The sequence below is a fragment of the Capra hircus genome, chromosome 25, assembly GCF_001704415.2.
Source record: "Capra hircus breed San Clemente chromosome 25, ASM170441v1, whole genome shotgun sequence".
NCBI lineage: Eukaryota > Metazoa > Chordata > Mammalia > Artiodactyla > Bovidae > Capra > Capra hircus.
This window is the reverse complement of record NC_030832.1, coordinates 39,975,374-39,995,919: the sequence shown is the minus strand read 5'-3', so window position 1 is coordinate 39,995,919 and position 20,546 is coordinate 39,975,374. Positions and strand designations below refer to the sequence as shown.

General features: G+C 55.8%; 1 protein-coding gene across 3 annotated transcripts in view; it reads right to left on the bottom strand.

Annotated features, from left to right (window-relative positions):
* LOC106503599 (monocyte to macrophage differentiation factor 2) overlaps positions 1 to 20,546 on the bottom strand; it is a 120,417-nt gene that overhangs the window by 42,008 nt on the left and 57,863 nt on the right. The window contains exons 1-2 of one of the 3 annotated variants that reach the window (XM_018040753.1): positions 12,117 to 12,224; positions 7,504 to 8,102 (exon numbers count right to left, since the gene is read on the bottom strand). In XM_018040753.1, the coding sequence (XP_017896242.1) occupies positions 7,504 to 8,038 (535 nt within the window). In that variant the 5' untranslated portion in view covers positions 8,039 to 8,102; positions 12,117 to 12,224. Of the gene's footprint in view, positions 1 to 7,503; positions 8,103 to 12,116; positions 12,225 to 19,042; positions 19,389 to 19,741; positions 19,831 to 20,546 lie in introns of those variants that run through there. The other 2 variants (XM_018040755.1, XM_018040756.1) reach the window with 2 other exon arrangements.

Here is a 20,546-nt window from a genome sequence, read left to right as displayed (position 1 = left end):
TTCTCATCTTTGGAGTCCAGCTCATTTACAAATATTGGTGATTCTACCTCCAGAATATATCTGGCATTCATCAGCTTCTACCTATTTTTCCATAATTCTAGTCCAAGCTGCCATCAACTTTCACCTAGACTCCTACAATAAAGTAATTCATCTATTACTGACTTTTCAAAGTATTCTCTACCCAGTCAGTCTTTAACCCCTTCAGTGGCCTCCCATTAGACTTAGTCTAAAGTCCAAACTCCCTAACACCCCCTTACCGTCTCTCCAGCCTCACCTCTCACAGCCTCCCCGCCCTCTGACTGCCTTGCCTTCTGGTAACTCATATTTCTCTCATTCTCTCACATGTTAAAAAGCAGAGATGTCACTTTGCCAACAAAGGTCCGTCGAGTCAAAGCTATGATTTTTCCAGTAGTCATGTATGGATGTGAGTTGGACCATAAAGAAGGCTGAGTGTCAAAGAATTGACATTTTCAAACTGTGGTGCTGAAAAACACTCTTGAGAGTCCCTTGGACAGCAAGGAGATCAAACCAGTCAATCCTAAAGGAAATCAACCCCTAATATTCATCAGAGGGACTGATGGTGGAGCTCCAATATTTTGGCCACCTGATGCGAGCAGCCAACTCATTGGAAAAGACCCTGACACTGGAGGAGAAGAGGGTGACAGAAGATGAGATGGTTGGATGGCATCACTGACTCAACTCTGGGAGACAGTGAATGACAGGGAAGCCCAGCGTGCTGCAGTCCATGGGGTCGCAAAGACTCAGACACGACCGAGTGACTGAACACCAGCAACAACTCATTCCTGGGTCTCCGCACAGTGCTGTTCCCTCGGCCCAGAAGGTTCTTCCTGCCCCACCTACTGTCCACTCGGCTCACCTGCTTAGTGTTGTCAATTTTGAGACTGGCTTGAATTTCATCTCAGAACATCCCTCACCTCCCTGCTAAATTAGCACCTATACTCTTCTTTTATAGCACACAGAAGTCGTCATTCTGTGGTTTTCAAATCATCTTTTATTTCCCACTGTAGACTCTTAGCTCCATAAGAATATGATCTGTGTGTTAACTGCTGTATATCCAGTACCTAGTCAAGTACCTAACATAGTAGCACTCAACAAATATTTGCTGACAAATAAATGAATCTGCATAACAAAGAAAAACCCTTCAGGACTTCCCTTGGTCCAGTGGCTGAGACTCCGCACTCCTAACGCAGGAGGCCTGGATTTGATCCCCAGGCAGAGAACTGGATCCCACGGGCCACATCTAAGAGTCCGCACACTGTGAGTAAAGGCGCCACTGCTGCAACCAAGACCTGGCACAGCCGAGGAAGTGTCTGAAAAGGAAAGTTTCTTCACCTTCAAATCACTGGGTAATCAACATCCAGAAGGCCCATCTCTTGAGTTTTGTTTAGGCCGAGGGACCCTTTCAAAGTTACACTCTGACTCAGGAAAATCATCTCACGACTCAGTTCACAGCCGCTCACACCCGCCAGTAAGGGCGTCTCTCTGGCCACATGACTCCAGCACCCTGCCACCCTGCAGCACCTTCTGATTTTAACCTGTTTCTGGGAACATTTCCATGGGGCGGGGGCTCATACTCAATGCTTAAGGATGCGGAATGGCTATCCAAAAAAGCAGGCAGCCTGTCTGCAGAAGCTGCTGTCCCGCAGTAATCCAGAAGCGCCATGCCCTAGTGGGGACCCCCAGGGAACTTGGCACAGGCCCTGGAGAGGGTCATCGTGCCACGGTCTGTAGCAGGGAGAATCGGGTGCAACCTGAGTGCCCATGATCAGGAGAATGGACCGTGGAGAACAAAAGCAAGTGGTGGAGGCCATGCCTCAGCTAAGGCGATGCCGCGAAAATGAGCTGGGTTTCCAGCAGCTCCACGGGAGAACTGAATGCTGCATCTCATCACACACTGCGTAGTGCATAACGCCGGTAGGTGGAAAGAAAGCTTAAACGTCAACATAGTCAAATTTATCTGCCTTTCCCCCACGGTTTGTGTCCTATAAAGAAAGCTGAGCACTGAAGAATTGATGCTTTTGAACTGTGGTGCTGGAGAAGACTCTTGAGAGTCCCTTGGACTGCAAGGAGATCCAACCAGTCCATCCTAAAGGAGACCAGTCCTGAATACTCATTGACAGGACTGAGGCTGAAACTCCAATACTTTGGCCACCTGATGCAAAGAACTGACTCATTGGCAAACACCCTGATGCTGGGAAAGATTGAAGGCAGGAGGAGAAGGAGACGACAGAGGATGAGATGGTTGGATGGCATCACTGACTCGATGGACATGAGTTCTGAACAAACTCCAGGAGTTGGTGATGGACAGGGAGGCCTGACGTGCTGCAGTTCATGGGGTCGCAAAGAGTCAGTCACGACTGAGTGACTGAACTGAAGCCTTATTTATGAAATCTTCCTTTTAGCTCTATAACTTTATCTCTGATGTGTGGGTTTTTAAACTGTTTGGAGTGAGGATCCAACTTCACTTTTTCTTCCCTGCACCGTCCCTGGCCATACTTAAGCCAATTCCTCATACGTTTTGTGTCTTTCAAACATTCTGCACCAGTTCTTATCTCCCGCTGTGTCTTGTGTGTTAAGCGGTGAGCCTTTGAAGGCTTCTTAGATGAAGTGGCCTGAAGTGTCCAGGGGTGGCGGGGGACGGTGCTGCCAGCCAAGCCCCAGGTGGGCACATCCGGCTCGGGGGACAGGGCTTCTAGGCTTCCGTCCAACACCCCGCCTCTGTGAAACTAAAGGCTGTAATGTTTTTTTTTTTTTATCTAAGCAGTGAATCAAAGAATGAAACTGGTTTATTAGCTAACCAACTTTATGTTCTCTTTAAAAATCCTCAAGAACAGACTTCCCTCATGGTACAGTGGATAAGAATCCACCTGCCAACGCAGGGGACATGGGTCTGATCCATAATCTGGGAAGACACCACATTCCTCGGAGCAATTAAGCCAGTGTGCCTTAACTCCCGAGCCCGAGAGCCGCCGCTCCCGAGCCTGCGATCCTGAGGCCCATGTGCTCTGCAACGAGAAGCCACCGCAGTGAGAAGCTGAAGTGCCGCGCCACGACAGACGAGCCCCTTCGACACAGCTAGAGCAAAGCCCACACACACCGCGGCGGCGGCGGCCCAGCACGGCCACAGACAAGCAATGCACGTCCTCAAACGTGCCTTTCAGGCTCAGTCGGTTTCCTAGCTTTAGATGACGGGGAAAGCTGGCCATTGTTTTGCTTTTACTCAACCACGTGAACTAAAGCTTTCCCACAGTGACTGTCGCTGAGAACAGGCTCAAGGGGAGTCTTGCTCAAGACTCAAGAGGCAGCTACTCTTCAGTAAGAGAGAAAAGAATCCAGATCACCGCCTTCATCCTGAGAGAAGTGTTATGAAACGTGAGATTCGTGGCAGGAGAGAAAAAAGGTCAAAAGCAAACAGCACCGAGAAGCTGGGAGACGCAGGACAGAATTCACAGCACACAGCAGCTGAGACAGCAGCGGCCTCACCAGACGTCTGGACACCCCAGGTTAGTCAGGGCTCAGGCCTGTCCCCCACTCTGTGGACAGGGTGGGACGGCAAACACAACCCGAGTTGGCTGCTCATATGACAGGCCCGCCCCCGCCAGCCCCTCCAGCCGGCCTCGGAGGAGACAGGTGGCCGGCAGGTCCCGTGGTCGGTGCCGGAGCAGCGCGTTCCTCCTCACTCTAGCCCCAGCCCATGCTCGTGGGCACCCAAGCCCCGTGCAGGCCACCCCACCGCCCACACCCCACAGAGAAAACCAGTCCCAGCCCCGCAGCCTGGGGTGCACCTTGAAGCCCGGACCTACAGAGGAGCTCGCCCTTCTAGTTTGCATCAACCCTTAAACAGGCACTTAACGAGCACCTGCTGTATGCCAGACCACACAGACACTGCAGAACGATGGGGACAAGCCCAGGGCTGATGCAGAGACGTCCCTGCGGAGAGAACCTTGTGACGCGGCAGCTTTAGAAACCCTCTCAGCCACCCTCCGAAGAGGGCGCCCAGAGCTAAGGAGGCCCTGCCTCTCAGACAGGAGCAAGGCCAGGCAGGCCGCAAGGAAGGCACCCCAGTCCCTCAGGCAGGGCCCCAGTGCCCAGCCCGGCTGAGGGCCTGGGATACACGGCCTCGGGCGCCTGCAAGAGGCACAGGCGCAGCTGGCATGCTGAGTTCCTGCCTCCCAGGCCACTGCATCCAAACCAGCGGTTCCCACTCGAGGGTGAACTTGACCCCTGGCCACTCAGCCAGGCCCAGAGACATCTGTGGTTGTCACAACTGGGGGGCGAGGCTGGGACGAAGCTAAGCATCCTACTGGGCCCAGGGCAGCCCCCACAGCAGAGACCTGCTGGCCCGGAGTGCCCCAGAACTGCGGGTGAGAACCCAGCTCATGAGCTCGCCTCCGACCCGGGACACACAACAACCCCACGCTCTCGCCTTCCCTCGCCACTGACAAAAACCACATGGCCCACACCCCTCCCCGGGGTCAGCAGAAGTGACTGCCATATTTTCCCAGGGGACAGGCCCTCTGCACAGAGCACAAGCCCTAGATGCCAGCCTCTGGAAACAGGCGGGAGTGGCTCTGGCCCCCACCCGCGCCACACGGGGCTGCCATCCTCTGGAAATCGTGAGCAGGCTGGCAGCTGCGAAAAGGCAATATTTATGGAAAATACACGCTAGCTCTGCCCAAGGACACACTATGGGCGCGTGATGACAGCCGGACAGTCCCGGAGAGCCGGGTGGGGTCTTCTTCCAGCGCCCTCGGACAGCCCCTTCCGCCGCCTGGCCAGGAGGGGCGTCCCGGTCACCGGAGGGTGCCTTGGGGGCTCCTGGAGCCTCCAGGATGCACGAGGGAGCTTTTAACCTGAAACCAGGGCAACCAATGAGCCCCCGCGCACCATACAGGCGCTCTTCTGATGTGAGGACAAAGTGGGAAAAACCACTATCGCTGTGACTGTTCAGTAACATGACACCTAGGGAGGTGGCGCTTGTTCACAGCTGCACACACGTCCACGCGCACACATACACGTCCACACAGGCGGTCCATTCCTCTTGCACCCTTCTCCCGATGAGGTGGACCATCCACTCCCGGGGCCTAGAGACACCGTCACCCATCTGCAGGGAAGGAGGCAGGGAATCTGGTGTCTGGGTACCCACCGCAGCCCACACGGCCTCACAGCCTTTGGCGACACTCGGGAGACTCGGGGCGCCTACGCATCTCGGGGCTCATCACGGGCCACCCAGGAGGTGGGGCGCCCCTTCTCTGGACACGCAAGTGTTAGGAACAGGGGCAGAGGCCGCCAGGGAGGAGCTGCCAGAGGGGCTCATCGACCACCCTCCTAACAGCAACACCTTCACTCTTCAATCTCTCTGCAGGCCGCGCTGTCGCGAGGCAGGGGCCCCGGACCCCGAGGTGCACTAGGAGGTAAGGGCCCCTGGGGACCCAGGGGCCGCAGCGGACTCTACGCGGGGGAACAGTGCTGACTGAGTTCACGCGTGCGAGCGTATCCACACAGCTGGCTATCCCCAGGATCCCCAGACACCTGACACAGGGGTCCTGGGCTGTGGTGAAGCTCCACCGCCCATGCCCGGTGGAGCAGGGCTGGGTGGGGCGGGCCCGCCTGCAGGGTCCTCGGTGCTCGCTCTGCGGCGTGGTCACTGGCCGGGGGGACGGTCCAGCCAGGAGGCACAGGGCACCCAGGCCACACCCGAGTCAAGAGGCTGGCCAGAAAGGCCGACTCCCTGGGGCCCGGGAAGCCTGCTCCAGGCAGGTAACACAACCTGCTTCCAGCCCGGAGAAGTGTGTCAGTGAAACCCCACCCAGGTCAACAGACTCCTCTGAAAACCACCCCCAGAGTGAATAAGCCAAGCACCTTCTCCTGTCTCAACAGTGTAAAAGGAACAGGTCTAAATAGTGTCGCAGAACCAGAGACAAAACCCTGCGCGCCAGATGGTGTCCGGCCCCGGGGTTGCACTGCTCCCCCTCCGCTCAAGCAGTCACCCCTGTAACACAGCGCGGCCCCCAGGGCCCACCCGGGACCCACAGAACTGGCGGGGCTGGCCCAGCTCACATGCTCTCTGCTCTCCGTCCAGCAGAGGAAACACTGGGCAGGACGGTGACCGTGAGCCGAACACCCGCCCGCCGCCCACGTGCCGTGCCGTGGCCCCTTCCAGGCCTCCTAGAGCGAGGCGGGCAAGGAGCCGGAGCCTCGGGAGCGGGCAGGCCCCGCCCGGAATCCACAGCCTGCAGCCAGGCCTGCGGGTGGGGCGTTTGGGGCGCTGGTCCAAGGAGAACTAGAAACAATGACATTTAAATTAACACAACACTGTAAATCAACTCTACTTCGATAAAATTAATTTTTTAAAAAAACAACAAAAGAAACAGCCCAGTAACATCAGCTACTCATTGGGCAGCTTCTCATCTCCCAGGTGCCTGCAAATCTGCACATCATGATGGCACACCTGGCCTGTCAGAGAGGCCCCAAGCCCATCACAGGTCCCCGTCCGCTGTGAACTCGAAGAACAAACCCCAGACAAGACAGTCACAGTCGGGAACTCTGCACACATCCCTGCACCCTGGGGCCCCGAGAGGCGAGCACCCAACCTCCAGATCACAAGACCGAGGCCAGAAGGGGTAGCGGGCTCTGCTGCCGCCCACCACCACCCGTGGCAGCCCTGGAGCTGGCACCATGGCCCTGGCAGGCCCCAGGTCCCCGGCCATCAATCCGCCTGCCACACCCTCGTCCCCATACCCTGAGCGTGCAAGGCAGGCTCCACACCAGAGGAGGACCAGAGCACACGAGCGTTCGACACACCTGGGGACATGCACAGGATGTCAGTGAGGGCTCCAGCCTCCCGGCCCCGCAGGACCAAATGATGGGTCTCCCGAGGCCACCGGATGACCTCTGCTCTGAGCCACGTGAGACCACTCCATTTGCTCACATAAAGCCACCGTTTTCATGAGAAATGAAGGAGAAGTCAAATACAACCCGAGATATATTTAAGAGTCTTTTGGCATTTGGAAAAAACATCTATTTTTCATGGCGCTTACTATTAAGATAACCAGCTTCTTCCACCAAGTGAATAAAAGCCAGACACAAACCAGCGGCCCTGCCGACCCCAGAGGCTGCAGCCCCTAAGGGGCCTGGGCTGCCCCAGCGGAGCCTACGGCAGTGACCCACCGCCTCCAGGCCGGGCCTCCTCCGGCCCAGGCCCCGAGCCCTGGCACGTTCCCCCGTGCACCGCAGCTGAGACCCCTTCCTCCAGCAGCACACAGCCCCCTGCCCAAGAGGCCCCGGGAGCCTCAGACGCTGAGGGCCTTTCTGTACCACATCTGCCGCCTGCGCGGGCGAGGTCCTCTCTGCCCCACGACATCACAAGGTGGCAGGAGTCGGCACCAGCAGGCGCCCGCCGTGTGGACAGGACCCTCCATCTGTCCCCTCCAGACACCCCGCCTCCCTGCGTCCCCCGAACCCCTACCTTCACCGCCTCACCTGCCGTCATGGTGTCCACGTCCTTGGCAGCCAGCTCCTCCACCTCCGACCTCCTCCTCAGCTCAAATCTCCGGGACAAGCCTTCTCGGGGCTTCCATAACTCCTGGATCAGGAGAGGCTTCTCGTTGTCGCCGAACACCCGGAAACCCTGAGCCTGCCACGCGTTCCCGCCGCCGCCGGCCTGGCCCACCACGTCGCACAGCACGAACTGGGAGGCGCACTCGGGGCTCAGTGCATAGCGCTCCAGGGCCTCCCTCACCAGCTCCCGGGCGCTGGACGTGCCAGTGGCCAGGACGCTCTTGTAGTGGGTGCCTGAGCATACGCTGTCCCCAAACACCTTCAGGACCCCGGGGGCCGAGAGCTGCGTGGACAGCTCGGCAGGGTCATCACCGGCACCCAGGCCCGAGTAGGGGGCATCCAGGTCGCGGTACTTGTAGCTCAGGGTCCGGGACAGCACGCTGGACAGCAGCTGGCCCTGCCGCTTCAGCTTGCTCTTGGCGGGTGGGGACATGATGAAGTGGGTCCCATAGAACATGGTGGGCCCGTCTTCACTGACGAGCACCCAGGGCTCCGGCCAGCGGCAGGGAAGAGGCCGCGTCCTGGGAGAAAACGAAAGGCAGGTGAGAACCGACCAGCAGGAGCCACGAGGCTCAGGAGAACTTCACCAGACTGGACGGCTGCCCAGGGCCTGCTGCCCCAGCAGAGGCTGCACAGAGGCTGCGGACACGGCACCTCGGAGGGATCAAACAGGGAGGATACAGCCGAAGCCGGTGGGACTGTAGGGGACAGAGCAGGTCTGAAGCGGCTGGGGTTCCCTTCAAGGAAAGCCGTCACTAGGAACTCTGCGAGGTCACCCAAGGGCGGAAAAGAGACGCCCAGAGCCAGGGCAGAGTCCAGCATGCCTCCCCTAAACGCCACCTGTCCCACCTGTGCTCCGGGAGACTCAGTGCACAGGGCGACACAGCCAGCCAACAGGCAGAGCCGGCCACACAGGCCAAGCGGACAGCCGCCCGCCGTCAGCACACAAGCCCCCGACACGCTGCTCCAGGCGGACCAGGCCTGGTTTGGAGGAGCACTTCCGCAGACGGCAGCACTCGAATGGACATGTGACCACAACGGACACAAAAGGGCTCTTCCAGAAGCAGCGGAGGCATGGCTGGAATGCCGGTGTCCACCCACGGCGTCCAGCCTGGCGCGGGCCCTGGCCAAGCCAGAGGGGCCATCTTGCCGAGGAAATCAGAACACAGCGCTGAGATGCCGAGGAGTGTCCTATAGTCACGACTCTTGTGCACTTGGGGCCCCAGAGGCCTAGGGTTCCAGAGAGCAGAGTCCCGGGCCCTCTCCCCGCGAGCTCCGGATGGGCGGAGGGGAAGGAAGACATCCTCCTTCGCGACCACTGGGGGAGCCCGAACACCACCAGCTCCCAACTCTGCTCCCCCTCCAGGCAGGCAGACCAGAGAGGACAGGTCCGCTTTCTAGAAGGCTCTGGAAACCCAGGCCAGGCCCTGGTGAGAGCAGCTCTGGGCACCGGCCCCTGTGACCAGCATCAGCACGGGACTCTGCCGTGGTCACCGCCTCAGCCCTGACTCACAGGCGCTGGGAAGGGCTTCGGGGGGGGGTGGGGAAGGGGACTGCCCCAGGCAAGAGAAGTGACTAGGGAGCTCCCCAAAGACCCACGCCCACACCGCGGGACCCAAACCAGGCGAGGCCCCCGGCCCGGGCACCAACATCGAACCGCGTTCTTCCCGGCAGGCTGGCCCCTGAGCCTCGGTCCCGGCCAGTGAGGTCATCGCCCCCACCCCGACCCCAGGGCTGTGGGAAAGAAGGCTGAGCAGCAGGCCTGCCCTCACGTTCCTCCAAAACCATCCGCAGAGGACCCTGAACTCTTCAAAACGCTCCTGACAACATCACACCCCGAAGACGGGCTTCCGCACGCCCACGCGTGCCCACCAGGTGGGCTGGGCTCACAGCCCGCTTGCACAGAGCCCCGCGCTTGGACCAGCTTTCTGAAGCCCCAACCTGCTGAAAACAGCCAGGGGTCCTCAGCCAAGGCGCACACGAGGTCTCCGGGCTCGAGTCCGGCTGGAAAGGAGCGACTCCGTCCTCCCCGAGGAAAGCGCACCAGCCTCTCAGTTCAGAGGCCGCGGAGCCCAGAGCTGGCTTGGCTCCCCGGCTCAGACCCGTCCGAAGCCCCGACTGAACCTACCACGGAGGCGTCTCCGCTGGGCCTCACGTGACAAGCACACAGCTTTGGTTCGCACACCACACGAGTGCCTTCAAACCACCGCGCCTCCTGAGAGGCACACCACGCGCCTCAGAAAATTCCAACTCGTGCCTCTGGCCACCACCCATTCTCTGTGGACCTGACCCTCCACAGACGCACGGCTCACCTCGAGCACAGCCCCCACAGTCCTGACCCAGCCCCGCGGTCCGCCAGGGATGTCTGGCAGGGAAACCTCTGTCCAGAGATGATGTCCGAGTATAAGAGTAAACAAATACAATGCTGAAGATGGCAGAAGTCGTGTCTCAGCAGAAGGCCAACTCACAGAAAAGTCAGGAAGTAATAAATGCGGGGATTTAAAAGGCCCCAGATACAACAGAGGCCTTCCCAGGTGGCTCAGTGGTAAAGAACCCGCCTGCCAATGCAGGAGACACGCGTTCGATCCCTGGGTCGGGAAGATCCCCTGGAGGAAGGAAAGGCCACCCATTCCAGTATTCTTGCCTGGAGAATCCCATGGACAGAGGAGCCTGGCGCGCTACATTTCATGGGGTCAAAAAGGGTTGGACACGACTTAGCAACTGAGCAGAGCAGATACAACGAAGAAGTAAAAAGCTATTCTGCACCAGAGAGTGCATCTTTACAGGTTCTGTAAGGCTCTTACAGGTTCTAAAACTTATGCGACTCTACTTTAAGTAAAACCAGAGAATCACAGACACACAGCTACTACGTGTAGAGTCACAGAAGGGAGCCCTCCCTGCGCCGGGGCAAAGTCAGCAACATCAACGAAAAAGAGACGCTGACTCACTCCCTTCCAGCAACTGCTTCTTGAGCCCCAAGAAGTCCCAGTAAACACAGACCCTGATGGGCTGGACCCATTTTACCAGGAGACTCATGCCTCCTCATGGTCACTCCCCCTGTGGCCACCCTCAGGGAGGGACCACGGAGCGTGGCCACTTGCTCACAAGCACCCTTCCCCCACAACCACACACAGAATGCAGAGTATAGCCTGTTTGTCAAAATGGGACGCGTGAGTTCTTTGCAAAGGGCAAGAGGCGTGCAGGAGTTTCCTGTGGAGCGGAGCACGCCCGGGGTAGCCAGGTCTGGTTTTTGGAAGCGTGACCAGCCTTTCCCTCTTCTGCTCAGTCCCCTCCTCTCTCACACAAAAACTTGGGAAACAGGGGCCCAAGGCTGCAGGTCACCTGCTGCTGCTTCTCCTGGAGAATGTTTTTCTCTCGTTCCCAAGAAAAGAGTCCAATTTCTGATGAAAACAAGCTCAAGTCACAGCAGCGAGTGAGGTCAGTGCGGGGCTGACTGAATGGGTGGAGGGACCTGGCCGTTCCAACACTGCAATGTGGGATCCATTAGCATTTCCACCGGGGCAGGAAAGGAAGAGGGTGGATTCACAGGCTCTGTCTGATTCCGACCAGCCATAAATCCTACATTGACAGCTCCGGCCAGAGCCACACTTTTAAAGATGAAAATAATCTAATCAGATTTAATTCAGGCGTGCTAGCCTCCTGAGAGGGGTCTGACTTTTCTGTCTGTGGGATTAAGGACTGTCTCCTCTCTCCAGCATACTCCAGAGGCTGCTGGAGCTAGTGGGAGACACCTGTAACTAACCAGAGACGCCTGTAGTCACGGCTGGAAAATTCTTTCCAGCAATTCAGATTAATCAAACACTCGACCAGGTGCTGGGAGCCCGGGTGTCTGGGTCTGCAGCCCCGCCCTGGCCCCACCCACTGGCTCCGAAATGGGATAATCCTGTTTCTTCCGCAGGGGTCCCCAGGAGCCCCAGCCCTGCGTGTTTTCTTAACAGGCACTATTTTGTCGAGGGGCTGGAAATGGTACAGAAATAGCTAGGAGACAATGCTTTCAGCTGGCACACGAGCGAGGAACGTGCTACTGTGTGAGCAGGAAAACCAGAATAGGCTGTGGGCGTGGGGGGGGGGGAGTTGTCGCCCCGACCCTGGAGAAGAGGGTGACGGGCTCCAATGCTCTGTGCCCACCTGCAGGCGCCCCTATCCAAGAGGGCCGCCAGAGAGACTGAAGCTCGGGGGACGCCGCGGTTGGGGGGACTGGATTCGGAAGGCCGCAGGGGGCGGTGGTCGCAGGTGACCTCCTGGAACACTCAGGCTAGGCCGACCTCACCCCCTGCAGCTGGCCTGCGGGACCCGCCCCCCGAGACCGCGCCCGGGCCCCCGAGAGCCGCCTGTTTCCACGACAACCGGACAAGCCTGGCCTGGGCGGCCCGAGAGACGCCCCGTGCGGGCCCAGCCGCCTCTGCGCGCGCCCCCCGCCCCGGGGCCTCGCCGCCCACCCAACCTCCGCGACTCGGAGTCCCGGACGCCACAGAGCGACCCCAGCCGCAGCTCCTCGCGCAACCCTCACTCACCTCCAACGCTGCCTGCCGCCGCCGTCGCCGCATTCCCACGCGGCTCCCACCCCCGCCGTTGGCCCGAGCCCGTGTCCCGGACCCGCGCATGGCGCGACGCCTCCTGCCAGCCGCCCAACGGACGGGGGCGGTCCCTCGGGGGCGGGGCCCGGTGGGCGGGGCCTCGGGGCGGGGCCGGTGGCGGGAAGACAGGAGCGCGAGCTCCACCTGCGGCCAACCCGAGACACGGAGCGGGCCTCGGAAAGGGGCGGGGCCTCGGAGGGACGAGCCGCTGGCCCAATGGACGCGGGTGAGACCTGAGGGGGCGGGGGCCTCCGTGGGTAGGCGGGGCGACGAGAGATGGGCGGGGCCCAGGGTCCTCCCGCGGCCGCCCAATGAACGCACACAAGGCCTGGAAGGGGCGGGGCCTCGAAGGAGGGGTGGAGCCGATGGGGGCGTGCCGGGCTCCAGCACCACGTGCCGACCAATTAATAGGCACAGACGTGCCTCGAAGGCAGAGATGGGTGGGGCTGGCCGCAGAGAAGCGGGGGCTGGGCGTCGCACCACTATCTTCAGCTCAAGGGGACTATGCTGGAGAGGCCGGGCCAGTGCTAAGCTCTGGGGCCAAGCGTGGCCTCAGGCTGGGTGGGGGCGGGGGCTGGCAAACTATTTTGTCCTCACCTTCTAGTCCCTAGGTGGGCAAGGCCAAAGCAAAGAGGAAGCTAGGTTAAGACAAGCGCTGATGGAAAGCGGTTATGGCGGTACATAGCCGTTATTCTGATATATGAACATCCAAAACACGGAAAGAGGACGAGGGTGGCAAGTTCCCTCTCTTACAATCCGTCCCCCACCTAGCAGCCAGAGTCTTAAACGACAAATCAGATCATGGCTCTCTTCTGCTTAAAACGATGCAAAACGGGGTCAGCTCAGCTCCGGGGCTCCGGCCCAACCGCCCTCCTCGAGTAACTTGTTTTAAAAGAAGCTCCTGTCCTTAGAGCTCACTTTGGCACAAGTCCTCCTCCGGCTGGGGTTCCACCTTGGAGAAAGGCTTCTCACAGATAGCTGTCTTTGTACCGCCCTGTTCTTGGTCTAGACCTGGGGGATTCAGCTGGCCTCTGGATAAAAACATGCAGAATTCTGACCCTGCAAGTGAATCTTTCTGGTGACAGCCATTGGGGTATAAAGGGTTTCCCTGGTGGCTCAGACAGTAGAGAATCTGCCTGCAACACAGGAGACCCAGATTGGATCCCTAGGTCATGAAGATCCACTGGAGAAGGGAATGGCAATCCATTCCAGTATTCTTGCCTGGAGAATTCCATGGAGGAGCCTGGCAGGCTACAGTCCCTGGGGTCACAAAGAGTGGGACAAGACCAACTGACTAACACTTTCACTTTTTCACTGAGGTATAAAATTTTATGGTCATGACCCCAAATTTGCTAGGGAGAGACTGAGGAGGAGGGAACAGCAATCTACTGACCACCTACTGTATGCCGGACCCTGGGCCAGGGGCTTTATGTCAGTCACCTCATCTAAAGCTCACATCAACTCTTTGAGGCAGATGCTTTACACCCAGAGAGGTCAAACAGAAGTAGATCCAGAAACTGAGGCCAGGACTGTGTGATTAAATAATATCCTCGGCAAGACTCGCCGTATATCTGCACAGCCTTCCCCACTCTGACCCCGAAGAGGCAAATGTCAGCGCTGGAAGGAGAGCCTGGGTTTAAAACTGTGTTTTTCTCCTAAGGCATTCCTCACCATCATCCTGTCCAAAGGCTTACCCTTACCCGCTTCAGCAGGGTGGTAGGGGGCAAACTCCCACCTGTGAGCCAAATCTGAGCTGCTGGGTTTTGTAAATACGCTATATTGGAACCCAGCCACACCACTTTGTTTATATATCATCTAAAACTGCTTTCAGACAGCAAAGACTTTTCAGACCCCAAAGTCTAAAATATTTACTGTATGGCCCTTTATAGAAAAATCCACGGCCCCGCTCTTCAGGATCTAGTAATACCAACTATTTGTTATTTCTTAGCGTCCTTGGTGACTCAGTAAAGAAGTGCACGGGATCCCGAAGAGTTGCAAGTGACTGAGCAACTAACATCCACACACACACACCACACATACCTTTCACATCTCTGTCTTCGCTCAGCTCATCCCTGCTGCCTTGGTATACCTTACCCAATTGTAGCACTCTGCCCAGGTGCCCGTAATGAAATAATACAGACCACGGGGCTTAAACAGTGGAGATTTATTTTCTCACGGTTCTGGAGGCTGGAAGTCTGCGATCAAGGTGCCGGCAGAGAGGCTTTCTTCTGAGGCCGCTCCCCTTGGCTTGCAGATGCCAGCTTCTCCCTGTGTCCTCACGTCCTCCTGCAGTCTGTCCTAATCTCCTCTTGTAAGGACACCAGTCAGATTGGATTAGGGCCCACCCTAATGACCTCATTTTCACTTAATCACTTCTTTAAAGGCCCCAGCTCCAAATGCAGTCACATTCTGAGGTGCTGGGGGTTATAGCTTCAACATATGGATTTTTTCTTTACTGTATTTTTTCTGGCTGCACTGGGTCTTCGTTGCCCTCAGGCAGGCTTTCTCTCGTTGTGTGAGCAGGAGTTACTCTCTAGTTGGGGTGTACAGGCTTCCCATTGCAGCGGCTTCTCTTGTTGCGGTGTGCGGAATTTTCCGGGACCAAGGATCAATCCAGTCCACACACAGGTGGATTCTTAGCCATTGGGCCACCAGGGAAGCCCTCGATGCATGGATTCGAAAGGAACACAATTCAGTTCCTCATGCAGTCTTCATCATCTTGCTAATTTCCAGTCATCCTTTAAGACTCAGAGTGGGTGTTACTTACGTAGCTGCTGCCCTCCACGGTGGTCCCCAGTGATTCACACTTTCTGGTTTCACACCCCAGTGTAGCCCCCTCCCAGGCTGAAACAGATCGGAGCTGTGTAAACAGGAAGATGTTGCCAAAGTGACAGTGTGACTTCCGGGGCTAAATTATAAAAGCTGTGGCTTCCGCCCTTGCTGTCTCCAGGATCAGTCCCTCTGGAGGAAGAACATTCAAGCAACCCTGGAGGGGTCCACGTAGCGAGAAAACCAATGCCTCCCATCAAGACAGCACCAACTTGCCACCCGCATGAGCCATCCTGGATGTGGGTTCCCCAGCCCCAGGAACCGCCGTGGCTGCCACCCCAACCAATATCCTGGCCGCATTAATGAGGGACCCTCAGCCAGAAGTGGCTCAGACAGTAGAGAATCTGCCTGCAATGCAGGAGACCTGGGTTCAATCCCTGGGTTGGGAAGATCCCTGGAGGAGAAAATGGCTACCCACCCCAGTGTTCTTGCCTGGAGAATCCCATGGACAGAGGAGCCTGGCGGGCTGCAGTCCATGAGGTCGCAAAGTCGGACACAACTGAGTGACTAACACAGTCAGAATTACCCAGTAAAGCTGCTTCCGAATTCCCAGCCCTCAGAAACTACCTGAGATGATGAATGTTTACTCCCGACTCGTGCCCCTAAGTTTTGGGGCCATGGTTATGCAGCAATAGATCAATAGATCAGTGAGTGCCCCCTATCCAGAAAGGCCTCCCTGCCCCAGACCTGGCTGCACGCCCCTCCTCTGTGCCTCCACAGACTTTTTGGCCTTGCCACTCGGCTGGTGGGATCCTAGTTCCCAACTAGGGATTGAATCCGGGCCCTCGGCAGTGAGAGCATGGAGTCCTAACCACCGGACCCACCAGGAAATTCCCTCCCACAGACTTTTGTTTTCTACCTTTTTATTCACCAAGTCCAAGTTATATCAAACCACGTTCCTTAAATGCAAATCAGAGATTTCTCCTCCCCGTCCTGCAGTCCTCGAATCACTTCCCTTCAAGCTTAAAATCCACGCCCTCCTCCAGGGAGGCCCTGCTGACCCCTCCACCTGCTCCCTCCCTCCACCACGGAGCTCCAGCGACGCCAAGCTTCTGTCTTCAAACACACCAAGCTCCCTCTTCTGAAACCTTTCCCCTTGCTGCATCCTCTTCCTCAAATGCTCGTCCTGCTGTGCAGGCACAATGCCATCTCTCTCTCCCCGAAACCCAGCTCTGGAACTTCTCTGGTGGTCCAGCGGTAACAACTCCACTTCCACTGCAGGGCCACGGGTTCGAGCCCTGGTCGGGGAACTAAGATCCCACATACTGTATGCTGCAGCCAAAGGAAACAATTCTGTTATATGCTGACCATTCTCATAGTAGTCACCCCCGTGCTCATTTTCTGTCTCACAACCTGTTTAATTCATAGGCCTTTATCACTATTTCTATTTGTATTTGTGTTTATGTGTATTTGACACACACTAGGATTTGAGTTCTGTAAAGGCCGGCTCCTCATCTTCTTCACTGCTACACATGGCAGAGTAAGGGAAAAAGTGCTAATCAGTAAGTCACGTCTGACTCTTTTCGAACCCATGGACTGTAGCCCACCAGGATCCTCTGTCCATGGAATTTCCCAGGCAAGAACACTGGAGTGGGTTGTCATTTCCTTCTCCAGGGGATCTTCCACGGATTGAACTCACCTTTCTTGCATTGGCAGGTGGATTCTTCACCATCTGAGCCACCGGGGACGTCCCAGATTTAGGGCTGCATGAATGTTTGTTAAATGAATAAGCAACGGAATGAACAGATTTCCACCCAGTCTCAACCTCTCACCCCTGCCCTCACCTGGAAGCTTCTCAAGGGCAAGTGCTGGATTTTATTCAGCTTTGTATTCCTTCTGGGAAATTCACTCACCGATTCAGAATAAGGGCTTCCCAGGTGGTACCTGCCAATGCAGGAGACACAGGTTTGATCCCTGGGTCAGGAAGATCCCCTGGAGAAGGGAATGGCAACCCACTCCAGTGTTCTTGCCTGGAGAATCCCATGGGCAGAGGAGCCTGGCGGGCTGCAGTCCATGGGGCCGCAGAGAGCCAGGCACGACTAAGGGACTAACACCTGTATTCCTGCAACTGCTGCCATGGACTGGGGAGCACAATTTGGAGCTGTAGGTTAAATGGAGCGTTGAGCTGCCCTTTGTGGCCACCAGAGGGCAGCAGAGTCCTGGGGCTCAATCTAGGAAAAACTGAAAGGGGCCCAAAGGAAAAAACATCTTGTTAAGGTCAAAGGGCAGGTTCAGGGGCAGAGAGAGACTGGGCTCTCCAGAGGCCAGGAGAGGGGGAAGGAGGCAGCAGGCACAGGGAGGAAGTTACCTCTCCATCCCTAGAAGGGGCTGGAGAAACGAGCGGTTTCGGGCTCAGGTTCCATACCCCATGAGCTCAGCACCACGACCCGCAACAGCAGAGCTCGGGGCTCCCTGTAGACTCACCAGCCGACAGCTCTGCAGTTATCTGTCTTCCCACATCCTCTGCTAAACGGCTTTCGGCTGACAATTAGTACCCCCGGCAATGGTAAGGTACCGATGCCAGGACTTAGGTGCTGGGTCCTTGCACCCTTTAATCAACAGAGGCTGGTAAGAGGTCAGACAAGCAGTTCAGGCGAGGGAGGCTATCCCGGGATTCCTGCTAGCACGAAGGAGCAAACACAAGTAACAGGTGTCCTCGCTCGCTCTAAGGAGCGTGGGCTGCTTCCTTAAACGGGGTGAGGGTCGGGGAGCATCAGCGCATCTGGCGGGTGGTCTGCCCACCCCCTTGGTGGTGCTGCACGTGGGGATCAAGCCGAGGACCCTGCTCCCGCTCCGGAACCTCAGATGTGGCAGTTGGTTTGTAGCCTTTTTGTATCTTATTTTCCTAATTGGCCCCGCCTCCACATGTCTGCAGTTATTTTTAGCCCCTTTTAGTTTCTTTTTATGTCCTTGCTTGAGGAGATGTTTGTCCAAGGGCAAGCACTGCAGTTAAGGGTCCCAGGTCCCAGCAGAGCTCAGTATGGGGTGTCAGGAGTAGAGTAATGTCTGGAGTAACAGGACTACGAGAGTAAAAGACACTTGCTCCTTGGAAGAAAGGCTATGACAAACCTAGGTGCATTAAAAAACAAAGACATCACTTTGCCAACAAAGGTCCATCCAATCAAAGCTATGGTTCTTCCAGTCCTCATGTGTGGATGTGAGAGGTGAACAGTAAAGAAGGCTGAGCACCAAAGAATCGATACTTTTGAACTGTGGTGCTGGAGAAGACTCTCAAGAGTCCCTTGGACTGCAAGGAGATCAAACCAGTCACTCCTAAGGGAAATCAGTCCTGAATATTCATTGGAAAGACTGATGCTGAAGCTGAAGCTCCAATGCTTTGGCCACCTGATGGGAAGAGCTGACTCACTCTGAAGAAAACCCTGATGCCGGGAAAGACTGAGGGCAGGAGAAAGGGGTGACAGAGAGTGAGATGGTTGGATGGCATCACCAACTCAATGGACATAAAGTCTGAGCAAACTCTGGGAGACAGTGAAGGACAGGGAAGTCTGGTGTGCCACAGTCCATGGGTCACAAAGAATCAGACACGACTGAGCGACTGAATCACACCAAGAGGCCTACAGGATGATATGAGGGTACCATGCTGCTAAGCTGCTGCTAAGTTGCTTCAGTCGTGTCCGACTCTGTGCGACCCCGTAGACGGCAGCCCACCAGGCTCCCCCATCCCTGGGATTCTCCAGGGTACCACAGCTTCAGAGTAATGCGTAGGGCACCAGGACTACAGAGACACAGTACTTGATACTATTCAGTTTGAAGTTGGTGCATATATTCTGATGTAGACATCCAACATTCGGTGCTACGCATCTGTACCTCAGGTGAGCTATTTAGTTGGGAAATAGCAACTCAAAGTCATTAGCATAACCCACTATATAGTACAGGGAACTATACTCAATATCTTATACTAACCTATAATAGAAGAGAATGTTAAAGAGAAAAAAAAATATATATATATATATATATATATGGGCTTCCCACATGGTGCTGGTGGTAAAAAGCCTGCCTGCAATGTAGGAAACAACAAATTTCAAAAGTCATTAGCATGTTGACAGGAAATGAAGCCTGGGCAGTGTTTAATTGGAACCAACAGTAACGCTAACATTCTGCTATTGTTCAATTGCTAAATCGTGTCTGACTCTTTCAACCCCATGGACGGCAGCATGCCAGGCTCCCCTATCCTTCACTATCATCCCGGAGTTTGCTCAAACTCATGTCCATTGAGTCAGTGATGCCATCCAACCATCTCTCTCTGTCGCCCCCTTCTCCTTCTGCCCTCAGTTTTTCCTGGCATCAGGGTCTCTTCCAATGAGTTGGCTCTTCGCATCAGGCGGCCAAAGTATTGGAGCTGCACCTTAAGCATCAGTCCTTCCAATTAAAGTAGACCACGTCAAATTACTCTGGAGTATTGGGTCCGTCATAAACTTGAATCATATTAACCGTCAAAGATTTTAGGCTGGGGGGGGGGTGCTTTAAGAAATCCTCTACCCCAGTGATTATTAAATGGCTCATGTGGAGACGTCTCTGGAAGCTCTAGCGCTCTTGGGACTGGGAGTATGTCTCAGACCACACAGGAATCAGGATTAATTTCCTTAGCCAAAAATGGGACCTTGTGATAAACACAAGACCTGAGCACCTGTGGCCTCTAGAGGGCACACTGTTGAGCCGAAATGCTCGCCTGGGTCTGCCATTTCCGTGGAGATTAATTCTTTACTGCTTACTTGATTTGTTGCTGCCTGGGAGCATTTTGGGAGAGGTCCCGAGACAGGCTGGGACCCGAGACCCCTTGGTGCAATGCTTGCACTTCGACCTACACTATACAAGAAAATCATGAAGAACCAGAAGTAACCGCGTGCGCGCACAGCCGGGGCAAATTCTGGGCAAGAGGTGCGGAAAGACCAGGAGAGCCCTGCTGCTTCCTTCCCAGGGAAATCACAGCGAAGGCTGAGGTCCACGTTCCCCTGCTCCGTCTGTTTCCTGACCCACCTGGTGCTTCCCACGGTAGCCCTGCCTGGCAGTGCACACCTCCTTCTCTTGGGGTCTGTGAATAACTGTCTTTTCAGTGGCAGTCATCTCCTGATCCGTTGGTCTCACCATCCCTGAATAATAATAAAATCTACTTTAAAAAATATATATTTTGGCCACACCACTCAGCATCTGGGATCTTAGTTCTCCGACCACGGATTAAACCTGCACCCGCTCTGGACTGCCAGGGAAATCCCACGATCTACCTTTTAAAGCAGGGTGTTTGGCCAGCCTCCCCAGCTGACTCTCCCCACCAGCTGAAGCCGATTCTGAATTCCTGACCAACAGAAGCCAAAAGAGAGACTGATGGTTATTTGCTGTTTTAAGACTACATCACAGAATAACATCTTATACAGCAATACACAGTTTTTCCTTTATATTTTCCTAAATATTCCAAGTTTCCTACAATGAACAGCTTTTATTAAAAAAACTTTTGACCAATGTTATTTTGAAAAAGACAACTGGGCAAGAGTGAGGCATCTTGAATTTTTATTAAGTTCT